The sequence below is a fragment of the Mastigoproctus giganteus genome, chromosome 6 (assembly GCF_048544385.1).
Source record: "Mastigoproctus giganteus isolate SK-2022 chromosome 6, ASM4854438v1, whole genome shotgun sequence".
Lineage (NCBI taxonomy): Eukaryota > Metazoa > Arthropoda > Arachnida > Uropygi > Thelyphonidae > Mastigoproctus > Mastigoproctus giganteus.
The window spans coordinates 195,906,942-195,919,288 of NC_143580.1; the positions used below are offsets into that span (position 1 = coordinate 195,906,942).

The 12,347-nt window shown below is 39.8% G+C and overlaps 1 protein-coding gene across 3 annotated transcripts in view; it reads right to left on the reverse strand.

Annotated features, from left to right (window-relative positions):
• The window catches only part of LOC150084856 (muscle-specific protein 300 kDa-like), a 1,257,473-nt gene that overhangs the window by 255,041 nt on the left and 990,085 nt on the right, over window positions 1-12,347 (reverse strand). For all 3 annotated transcript variants that reach the window (XM_090376651.1, XM_090376652.1, XM_090376650.1), the window contains one exon: window positions 3,557-3,862. In XM_090376651.1, the coding sequence (XP_090232777.1) occupies window positions 3,557-3,862 (306 nt within the window). The remainder of the gene's footprint in view (window positions 1-3,556; window positions 3,863-12,347) is intronic.

Here is a 12,347-nt window from a genome sequence, read left to right on the forward strand (position 1 = left end):
ACCTTGCCATCTAAGCTTCTGATTCATTCTTATTCTGATGACATCCAAGCTTTTCAGTTTTCTCAATATATAGTCAGCAATGTCTTCATGACTTTAAAGCACTGGACTTCTGAGTTTTCTGAAATGATTAAGAGATGAAGCTTCTCTGTCAGACATGGTTGCTGTTAGGTAGTCCAGGCAAGTAATACTCCACTATTTTGTATTTTTTTAAAAAAAAGTCCAGTTTTGTCAGCAATGAAGATGTCATTCTGGTGAAAACATCTTTTAAATGATTTTCCTTCCATTTCTTCATAATTTCATTAGCCATCCCAAGGGTACCTTTTCAAGATCGGGATACTTTGCTTTTTATACTCTGATCCTACCCAGTACAGCAGATTTCTCTAAGCTTTCAATTTCTTTTTGACCTTCAGAATGTTAAATGGTTGCACTTTTGCTGCACATTTTTAAAGACAGCCCATGATGAGCACTAAAGTTCTGGAACCATCCATCAGAAGATTTGAAATATTCAACATTCAACAAATGTGGAAATGATTCAGCCTTAGTTTTTAAAAGATTTCCATCTGCACTACCATTTTTTGCATGCATCATCATTAGCCATTTCAAGGGTACCTTTTCAAGATTGGGATACTTTGCCTTTTGTACTCTGATCCTACCCAGTGCAGCAGATTTCTCTAAGCTTTCAATCTCTTTTTGACCTTCAGAATGTTAAATTGTGTACCCTTAGGAATGCTGAATTGTTTAGTGATGTTGGTCTTAGAATGCAAGCGATTATCTACATCTTGTTGTTGTTTGTTATTTGGTTTTTAGGAGCATTAGCAACTAAGGCCATTTTGCTCCGGGAATATGCGGTGGTTATTCCCTTGACCTTTCCGCATCCTCCGTATTTGGTGGTGACGGGCTCGAACCCCGGTCTAATCAAGAAGCGCGTGCTACGCACTGCTGCTCCTTCCCACCTGGCTACGGAGGTGCCCATCTACATCTTGTAAAATCTTAATTTTGTCTATGACTGGCAAAGTTGCCCACTTGGTAGGAGCCATATTAATAAACATACTATATAGCAAAATGAACTTATGGTTGAAGTTAATTTCATACACCAACAAGTGATTTTTCATGGTCAGCCTGCTTTTTGATTTGGTAGTTGTTGGTGCATCGGCTTCTGTGGCCATATTGCACCTCCCAAGGTTTTTGCAGTACTTTGATCCAAGCCCGAGGCGGGAATCGAACCCACGACCTTTGGGTTGCCGGGCAGGTACTTTACCCACTCGGCTAGCCCGGTCGGCGGTCAGCCTGCTTGTCATTACAAGGGGTGCTGATAAATTCTTGGCCCAACATGCTTCCAATTTTTTTTTTGACACGTGGGTGTCAAATTATGAAATAGCATATCTTTTTATGTTAAACAGACCACTTGCCTTAAAAAAACTGCAATATCTAATTTTATTTTTTTACAAGTTCAAGGAGGTCACCCCAAAATGTCACTTTCACAAAACTGAAGGCGAGTGATTACAAAATACCTATTTCTACAGGAGGGAAAACACCAAAGGAAGTTCATGCTGATATGTTGGTGATGTTAGGAGAACAGTGTCGATGATACTCAACCATCAAAATCTGAGTTTCAAAATTTAAAATGAGTTTTTATGGCACTGAGGATGCATAGAGAACAGGAGCACCAGTTTCTGCAACAGTGTCTGAAAATGTTGATGCCATACACACCATGACTTTGCCTGATAGGTGAATTTCTGATGTTCAGGGAATGCGTTAGATATGTTATTCGTGACATTTGGACAAGTAGAAGCTATCTGCCAAACAGGTTCTCAAATGTTTGAATGTTGATCAAAAGTGACAGCATGTCTTATCTTCAACTGCCATTATTCACCATTTTGAGCAAGGTGTCAATGATGTTTTAGTGCAAATTATGACCACAGATGAAATATGGTCGTCTCATTATAACCCAGAGACCAAAGAACAGTTGAAGGTGTGTAGTGGCATAGTGGTTCCCCATTCAAAGAAGTTCAGCACTCTGAAGTCTGCTGGAAAGGTCACCACCTCTGTCTTTTGAGACAAGGATGGGATTTTGTTTATTGACTGAAAAAGAGTAAAACAAAGACTTTGAAGAATTATTCATCACTTTTGGACAAACTAAAAGAGGAATTGAAAGCTAAATGCGGGGGGGGGGAGTTCACCCAAGGAGTGCTGTTTTTGCAGGACAATGATGTAGCATGCACACACACACACAGCACATCAAATACATGCCAAATTGGCTGAACTAGGCTTCTGGCTTCTTCATTATCCCCCATATTCACCAGATCTTGTACCCTTGGACCTCTTCCTAAATCTAAAAAAAACATTTAAAGGGTATAAAATCTGTATCAAATTATGACATAATATGAGCAATAGAAGCCAGGTTTGGAGAGCAGTCTTTTGATTTCTATTTGAGAGGTTTAGAAATGATGAAACACTGTTACAGAAAGTGTGTGGAGTTGAAAGGCAAATATGTTGAATAAACTATGTATATAATTAGATTATCTTGTTTCTTTCTATTAGAGGCTGAGAAATTATCGGCAACCCCTCATAGCTTCAATAAACTACTGTTCTTTCATTTTGATAAAAAAGTAAAACACAAGAGAGAGTAGTGGAATTTTTTGGGTCGTTATAGAAAATTTATTTGATTTGTTCGTATTTCAAGCTTGTTATAATGAATGTAAAATTACATTTGGTTTATGGGAAATTGGCCAGGATGTACCACATCGTTATTATAATATACCGGGCCTTTAGTAAGAAGATTGCTATTAAAACCTTTGACTGTAATGCTAATTCAAGTGATGCATGTATTACAAACAAATGGCATTATAATTCTTGCTTGGCAAATGCTATTTATTTGTAGTTCAATGTGAGCTGAGTGTCAAGAGCAAGAGTGCAGTAGCACACGCTCTTTGCGTAGGCTGGGTTTCAAGTCTCTGACTGCTAAATGCAGTCGATCTGCCAACCCGCACTGGACCAGCGTGACAGATTATGATCAATTTTCCTCAACAAGAACCACTGAGAAGGCTCTCATCCTGCAGTGGATTGATAATGGCTGCAGTTTACCTTTTTTTTTTTTTTTATGATAAAATTCATAACAAATTTCAAAATATAAGTGATTTTGATTTGATTTTTTTTTTTTTTTTAGGAGCATTAGCAACTAAGGCCATACTGCTCCGGGATATGCGGTGGTCAATCCCTGACCTTTCCGCATCCTCCGTATTTGGTGGTGACGGGCTCGAACCCCGGTCTAATCAAGAAGCGTGTGTTACGCACTGCTGCTCCTCAAAATATAAGTAATCAATCTCATGTAAGAAAATATTCTTTTATTGTGCATACGTTTCTTTGCCACACCTTACTACATAATTAAAAATACAACTGTACTGTTTAAACTGATAGTTTGTAACTTGACTAAGCCTGCAGGAAATGTGATCTAATTTGAGTTAAAAATTTCATTTTAATATCATTTTTCAAGGTGAAAACCTACAAATTAAGAAAATTAAAAAGATACATTTCAGATGTGCATAATGAAACATACCTGCATCATACAGTATTTTTGTAGAGCAGCTTCATAGTCACTTGGGATTTCAGTAATTAGTTGATCTTGAACATAGTGCAAAAACATCAACAGAGAAGAGCATTTACCAGAAAATACTTGTCTTCTACACCACAAGTCTTGTAATCGAAGATAATTTTGTACAAAACTGATTTGAATCTTTTCTAGTTTTATTAACAGTGTACCCACATTGAATATTAATGATGAGTTTACCACAGGAAGGTGTACAAGTGAATCTCTTAAAGAAAACAGCTTTGCTTTGTACATAAAAAGGTGATTCAAAGTATCCTGCAAGAAGATTGTATATACATGAATAATAAATAATAAAAAACATTAAAAATCAAAATTTATAGCAACATATAAATACAAAAAAAAAAAAAAAAAAAAAAGAATATGGATGTGTGAATTCATCCTTTTAAACATTATTATATTTAACAAGAAATAATCAATTAGAAATAGACAACTCCACACAATAATTATGTGAGACATGTTGTTTGTTTGTTTGTTTGTTTGTTTGTTTGTTTGTTATTTGGTTTTTAGGAGCATTAGCAACCAAGGCCATATTGCTCCGGGGATATGCGGTGGTCATTCCCTGAGCTTTCCGCATCTTCCGTATTTGGTGGTGACGGGCTCGAACCCCGGTCTAATCAAGAAGCGTGTGCTATGCACTGCTGCTCCTTCCCACCTGGCTACGGAGGCGCCTATGTGAGACATACTGTTTCATATAATTATATGAGATATATAGGACACAAAACGTGATATGGTTGTAAATGTTGGCGACACTAATGATATTAAGAGTTGGGTTGGATTGGGTTGTTTGGGTTTTAATGGCGCATCAGCAACTAGGGCTATAATGCACCAAAACCACGTCTCATACTGGATAACAGTAAAAATTGTAGTACCATAGTTGTTTAGGTCACCATGTCAATATATATAAAAATATAAATATGTACAAGGTAAACTAATATAAAGATATATTTACATACAAGCAAAAAGGTTTATTGATTTTAAAAACCTAAAAACAGCTGACACATTGTTTTTGTCAGATAAAATCTGACTGAGTGTATAAGGCTCAGTCAGATGGCTAAAAATGTTAAAATAAGTAAAATGTTGCAGTCTACATCATGAACATTCGGTTAAAATATGATGAATGGATGGTTAAAAAAGGTGTCACAATCCCCACACATTGGAGAGTCATCTGCCCTCAGCAAGAATGCATGCATAAGATGACTATGTCCTATGCAGGGACGAGCTAGAACAACTTCCTCTCTATGGTTCCTGCGCAGACTAGACTGCCAATGTTGAATAATTGGCTTTATCTGATATAACTTGTTAGTGATCTGCTCATGCCAAGTTTGTTGCCATTGGAAGAGTAATGCAGAGTGTATTAGCTGCCTGTAGTCTGTATAAGGGACTAATAGGCTGCTGTTGTTGGGCTGCGGTGATCTGGCAGCATTGTCAGCCAATTTATTACCCTTGATCCCAATGTGGCTTGATGCAGCAGAAATGGATGTCAAAGGAATGCTCAAAAAGAGCATGTAACCTCTGATGGACATGGGTCAGCAATGGGTGAGGATTGTACCCAATCCCTGATAAAGCCTGTAGTATACTTAATGAGTCAGTATACACCATGCACCTTTGGTAATTTTGTTTCAATATGGCCCAAGGCTAACTCTGTAGCATACAACTCAGCGGTATACATGCTGCATTCTTGGGGAATCTTTCCAGATACAGTACTATCTGTAAAGACGACAGCAGATCTGACAGATAACTCTAACTTCGAGCCATCATTGAAGACAGGCAAGAAATCAGAGTATTCGGCTCAGTGAGCACTACAGAGTTGTTGGCAAACAGAAGATGGCGTGGTGGCCTTACTCCAATTTTTGATGGAGAAATCGCATAATGGAAGGTGAGCATGCCAGGGTGGAAGCCGTTGCTTTGGTGATTCAGCAACATCGTTTACCGTGATGTTCAGCTCTCTGAGCAGCTCTTGGACCCGGATACCAAAGGGACGATTGGCAGTGTGACGGGAGTTGTAGAGAGTTTCCCCATAGTGGCTCAAAAATGCATGTCCATTTAGGGTTGTCTGGCAGGGATTTCAGTTTAAAAGTATATTTTAGAGACAACTGCTTTTGTCGCAGGGAAAGAAGCAGTTCACCTGCTTCGACGTATAAACTCTGGACAGGAGATGTTCTGAAAGCTCCAGTAGCAACGCGGATGGCTTGATGATGAACTGGATTTAACCATCGTAGTACACTGTTTCTTGCTGATGCATACACTTGGGATCCGTAGTCTCATTTGGAATGGACGAGTGCACGATATAGGTGGAATAAGGTGCAGCGGTCTGCTCCCCATTTATTGGAGGAGATCGCACATAAGAGGTTCAGTCCCCTTGTGCACTTGGTCCGTAGTTGGCAGATATGTGGTAGAAATGTTAATTTCTTATCAAGAACTTTGTGTTGGATGCTACTGGAATGATGTGTTGTCTGAGTTTAAGTTCCGGTTCAGGGTGAAGATTCCGGTTGCGACGAAAGTGTATGCAGACGGTCTTCTGTAGAGAGAACCTGAAACCGTTAGCCATTGCCCAAGAGTTGATGCGGTTAATGGCATGGTGCAATTGCCTTTCGATGACCCTCATATTGCATGAATGCAAAAAGATGCTAAAGTCATCTACAAAGAGGGCACTGTTTACGGTTGGGGGAAGTTGTTCAGTAACAGAGTTTACTTTGATGGCTTGTTGTTTGGTTTTTAGGAGCATTAGCAACTAAGGCCATATTGCTCCGGGGATATGCGGTGGTCATTCCCCGACCTTTCCACATCCTCCGTATTTGGTGGTCACGGGCTCGAACCCCAGTCTAATCAAAAAGCGTGTGCTACGCACTGCTGCTCCTGACCACCTGGCTACTGAGGCGCCTACTTTGATGACAAAAAGCATAACACTTAGGACTGATCTTTGTGGAACTCCCTCTTCTTGGCAAAATAGCTGAGAGAGAGTGAATCCAACGCAAACTTGGAAAGACCGGTTAGAGAGGAAGTTTTTAATAAAGATGGCAATGTGTCCCCTAAGACCAAAGTTATATAAATCTTTTAAGATTCCATATTTCCAAGCCGTGTCATACACTTTTTTCCATGTCAAAGAAAACTGACACCTGATACTCATATTTCAGAAAAGCATCACGTATACATAATGATATTAGGAGTAACAGATCTGAGGACTTAACAAGCAGAGGGCAATGTTGGCAAAAAGTTGCGAGTTAGGAATGAATTTGAAACTGTTTGCAATTCTGCCTGGACACGATAGAAGGAAGTATATGTTGAGAGCCTTGTCAATCAATTTACTCCTGGAGAGAATGTGCAAGGCTCATGGGGTAGAATTTTTCTTAGCATGGTCTGTGCTTGTTAACAGAGGAGACTGCTTTTAAAGGAATGGGATACACTTGAATAGATGGGGTGCCAGAATATTTGCTGATGCAATCGAGGCAGCGATAGGTGGGTCAGAAAACTGCAGCTTGGGGAGGATACACAGACTAATAGCTTAACTAGAGCCACAGGCAGAGGTGAAAGTGATTCTTGCACTGCTACTATCGGTATGCAGCAGCCTGGGATTTCAGGCCCTGCTGTGGGTCATCATGGAACAAATGAATACATGGGTTCTGTTAAGGTAACTAATAGTAAGAACACGTGCATGTATACTTGCATATACACTAATGCTAGGAGCACTGTAAATAAAATTGATGAATTTGAAATACTGATTAAGTTGTTGAACGCAGACATCATAGGAATAGTGGAGATGTGGTGTCATTCAGACATAAGTCAAGTAGAATTTGAATATGGGGAGTACAATGCATACAGAAAGGACAGACAGGACAGGACAGGACAGGACAGGACAGGAGGAGGGGTTATGCTCTTAGTTAAGAATAATATTAAATCTAAGGCAGTGTATCCAGTTGAACTGGGAGACAAGTGCAACGTTGAATCAGTCTGGTGTGATATAATCACTGGGAAAACAAAATTGAGAGTAGGAGTCTGTTATAAGTCTAATGACATTGATGAGCATACCAAACAGTTATGTATGGAAATAGATTGGGCCAGCAAATCAGAATGTCTCATAATGGTGGATATTAACTTTCCAGATATAGACTGGAATTTGTGGATTAGTCAATCACACAATAGCAAGACGTTTGTGAATTTCTTGGATTACTGTTTTCAACAACGGCATGTCAGAGAGGCAAAAACTAATAGAGCAAGTAATACCCTTGACCTAGTTATCAGCAGTGATTCTTCATGCATTAAGAATCTGCAAGTAAAAGATGCACTGAGTGGCAGCAATCACAGTGTATTAATGTGGAATTTAATTAAAGACATAACTGCTGTCAAGTGTAAATGGAAAGCCTTTTGTTTCCTAAGGGCAACTACGGAGGTCTCAGATGGTTTTTAAATTCTGTGCAGTGGGACCAACTGATGATGTTACCAAAAGCAAATTCTAAATGGGGGAAGTATTCAGGGAAGTAATCAAAAAGAAACTCGGATTTTCATACCAACAAAGAAATACTGTTCAGGGCTTAGACAAGTAGCAGAGAAGAAAAGTGCATGGGATGCATATAAATTATTGGGCAACACAGAAGCATATGGTAGATATAAATTAGTCTGCAATCATGTCACAAAGGAGGTTAAGCAAGCTAAGGCAGATTACGAGAAGTCTCTGGAAAATGTAAAGAGTTCTACACTTATGTAGAAGTTGACAGCTTAAATAAATTCAAGGCAGAACTAGACAAACATTTGGAGTAAATAGATGGGTGAAATGGGAAGGTTTTTTTGCTAATGCTAATATTAAGGAAGGGATTAAATCACATTGGGCCAATTGATATCTATGGGTTAACTTTTTATAACCCTGCTCAGGTTACAGACAAATTAAATAGGTATTTGGCAACTACATTCCCAAATGAGGAATTCTTTAGAAATGGGATTCCATTTGAAGTTTATCAAACTCTAATGAGCAGCTAAATTACCTTGCGATAACTGAAAGAGGAGAAATTGTTGAGGATGGATATAAAAAGGCACCTGGGATGGATGAAATATATCCAATTATATTAAAGGAGGCAGCAAAGGAGGTAAGCAAACCCATAGTCATAATTATGAAAGCATCCTTGAATTCAAGTGAGGTCCCTATGGACTTCAGAAGTGTGAATATGTCCCCAGTTCATAAAGGGGAACCAAAAGTTGACATGTGTAATTACAGACCTGTTAGGTTAACATTTGTTCCACAGAAAATTGGTTTTTTTTTTTTTTAAGAGCATTAGCAACTAAGGCCATATTGCTCCGGGATATACGGTGGTCATTCCCTGACCTTTCCACATCCTCCATATTTGGTGCTGACGGGCTCGAACCCTGGTCTAATCAAGAAGCGTGTGCTATGCACTGCTGCTCCTTCCTACCTGGCTACGGAGGTACCTCCACGGAAAATATTGGAATCACGGGTTAAAGAAGTAATGCAGAACATTTTGGACACAAATCCAATTATAGTGAACTCACAGCATGGATTTTTCAAGGGGTAAACTTCTCTAACCAATCTGATAGGTTACTATGATGCAGTGACTAAGGAACTGGATGCAAAAATTAATTTTGACATCATGTACTTCAGTTTCATGAGGGCTTTTGATGACTGTTGCACATAAAAGACTGCTGTGCAAATTGCAGCAATGTGGCATTAAGGGAAAATTATTGTTATGGATAAAGGGATGGTTAAGTAGAAGAAGACAGAGAGTGGTTATTAGCATTAGTAGAGGCATATGATGCAAGAAAGCAAGCTTATGCAGCATCAGCCAAAAAAAAAAAAAAAAAAACTTCCACTTCACCCCTCGTTCGTTCGAAATACATGTCCAGCTGAGCCTTAAATTTATTTAGGCTATCAACTTCCACAACAAGGGATGGAAGTCTGTTCCACCAACCAATTACCCGCTGGCTAAAGGCAAATTTCTGGACATCTATCTTTTCTCAATTTGAATTTATGCCCTCTCAGGTGATTATTCTGAGCAAGAGGAAGAATCCCATCGGCATTGTTTATTTATTTTTTTGGTAGTTGTTGGCGCATAGGTTTCTGTGGCCATAATGCACCTCCCAAGGTTTTTGCAGTACTTTGATCCAAGCCCGAGGCGGGAATCGAACCTGCGACCTTTGGGTTGCCAGGCAGGCACTTTACCCACCCGGCTAGCCCCATCGGCATTGAGCATGCTCACACCATTCAAGGGTTTATACATCTCTATCAGATCACCTCGCCGGTGCCTAGTCTCCAGACACTGTAATTTGCAGAACTTAAGCCTTTCTTCATAAGAGCAACCCTTTGTTCCATTCACTAATCTTGTTGCCCTTCTCTGTACTCGTTCCAGCAGCTCTACATCCTTCTTGAAATGAGGCCTCCAGACCTGTATACAGTACTCAAGGTGTGGCCTGACGATTGCTTATACAAGGGAATAATCACCTCCTTATCCCTACTAGAAAAATTCCTGTATATCATTGACAAGACACCATGAGCTACTCTTGTAGACTGTCTGCACTGCTCAGAAAACTTCATATCTGCCTGTGCAATTACCCCCAGGTCCTTTTCATCCTCTACTACTGTCAGTGTAGTATCACACAGTTGATACATTACTCTGGGGTTACTGCTTCCCATATGCAGTACTTTACATTTGAGGGACTCCACTAATAACTAATGTTATTAGTGAGTCCTGAGGACTAATAACATTAGTCCACGATGAGCAGTGTCCATTGATTACCACTCTCTGTCTTCTCCACCTCAACCACTCCTTTATCCATAGCAGCAATTTGCCTCCAATGCCACACTGCTCCAATTTGTGCAGCAGTCTTCCACGTGCAACAGTATCAAAAGCCTTTCTAAGATCCAAGTATATAATATCAAAGTTATTCCCTGTATCCAGTTCTTTTGTGACTGCATCATAGCATCCAATCAAATTGGTCAGACAAGACTTTCCCTTAACAAAACCATGCTGTGTCCGAGCTATAACTGAAGTTTTGTCTAGATGATCCTGCAATGCTTCTTTAACCAGGGCCTCCATTAATTTTCCTGGAACAGTAGTTAAACTCACAGGTCTATAATTACTTGCGTCAGCCTTTGATCCTCCTTTGTGAATTGGGGTCACATTTGCACATCTCCAGTCTATGGGTACCTCCCCTGAATCCAAGGAAGCTCTCATAATTATGGCTAAGGGTTTGCTTACTTCCTTTGCTGCCTCCTTTAATATAACTGGATATATCACATCCACCCCAGGTGCCTTTCTTGTGTTTATCTTAAACAATTTCTCCTCCACTTTACTCTCAGTTATTACAAGATCATCTAGCTTACTGCCAGAGTTGAATACACCTCTGGCATTCCCCTCGCTATCAATGGGCACTGCTGTTCGTGAACTAATGCTAGTAGTGGAGTTTCCCAGAGTTAAATTGTTTTGTTTTCATTGTTGTTTTCAATATTTATTAATGATATTGAAGCTATATCAGGCTTAATATCTAAGTTTTCAGATGATTAACATCTGAAAACAGTGATTAACATCAGTCATCAGGGTTAGCTACTGCAACAAGATCTAGGAAAATTCGGTTGATGGGCTGAGAAATGTCAGTTGATTGACAAATGCAAGGTACTGCAAATGGGTAGTAGTAACCCCATAGTAACTTATCAAATGTGTGACTCAGGGTAGTGGGGAATGAAAAAGACTGGGGGTGGGGAATAACTGTGCAATCGGATATGAAATTCTCTGTGCAGTGCAGACAAGCTGCCAGGGCAGCTCATGGTGCTTTGCCAATGATATACAGAAACTTTGCTAGCAGGGATAAGGAGGTGACTTTTCCCCTCTATAAGACCGTGGTTAGGTCCCATCTTGAGTACTGTATATAGGTATAGAGGTCTTACTTTAGGGATGATGTAGATTTGCTGGAACGAGTGCAGAGAAGGGCACCCAGATTAGTGAGGGTAACAAAAGGGTGATCTTAACTAGAAAGGTTTCAGTTCTGCAAATTGCAGTGTCTCAAGAACAGGCACTTCCAGGGAGATCTGATTGAGCTGTTTAAAGCCTTGAATGGATTATAAGTAAATGAAATGTTAATGGTATTCTTGCACTTGCTGAGACTACACACATTAGGAGGCATTGAGGAAGGCTGGTTGGAGGATAGATATGCAAAAGTTTGCCTTCAGCTACCGGGTGGTTGATTGTTGTTGTGGAAGTGGATGGGTTGAACGGTGAACAGGTTTTTTTTGTTTTTTTGTTTTTTTTTTTGGCTGATAATATATAAATTTGCTTTCTTGCATTTGCCATTAATACTATACTGGTGTGCAAAACTTAAGAACCAACACTATTTCTAAAGGTTACAACCACAAAATATTTACTTAAGGTACTCTTTACTGATGAGAGTAGATTCAGTCTCAGCAGCAATTTTGGACGTCAGCTAATCTGGCGAGAGGTTGGCACATGGTATCACCCCACAAACATCACTGAAACGGGCTCGATACGGCAGTTGAGGTATTCTTGTCTGGAGAGCATTATCTTGGATGGGTGTACACAACTGCGGATACTGGAAGGCAGTACTATAACCAGTGCATGCTACTATACTGAGGTAATCCTTTCCAATGTGTGTCTGTTCTGAGGTGACATTTGCCCCGAGTTCGTGTTTATGGATGATAATGCCACACCCCATCGCACTGCAGCTGTTGATATGCTTTTGGAAAGTGAGGACATTGTTAGTATGGATTGGCGTGCCCATTTTC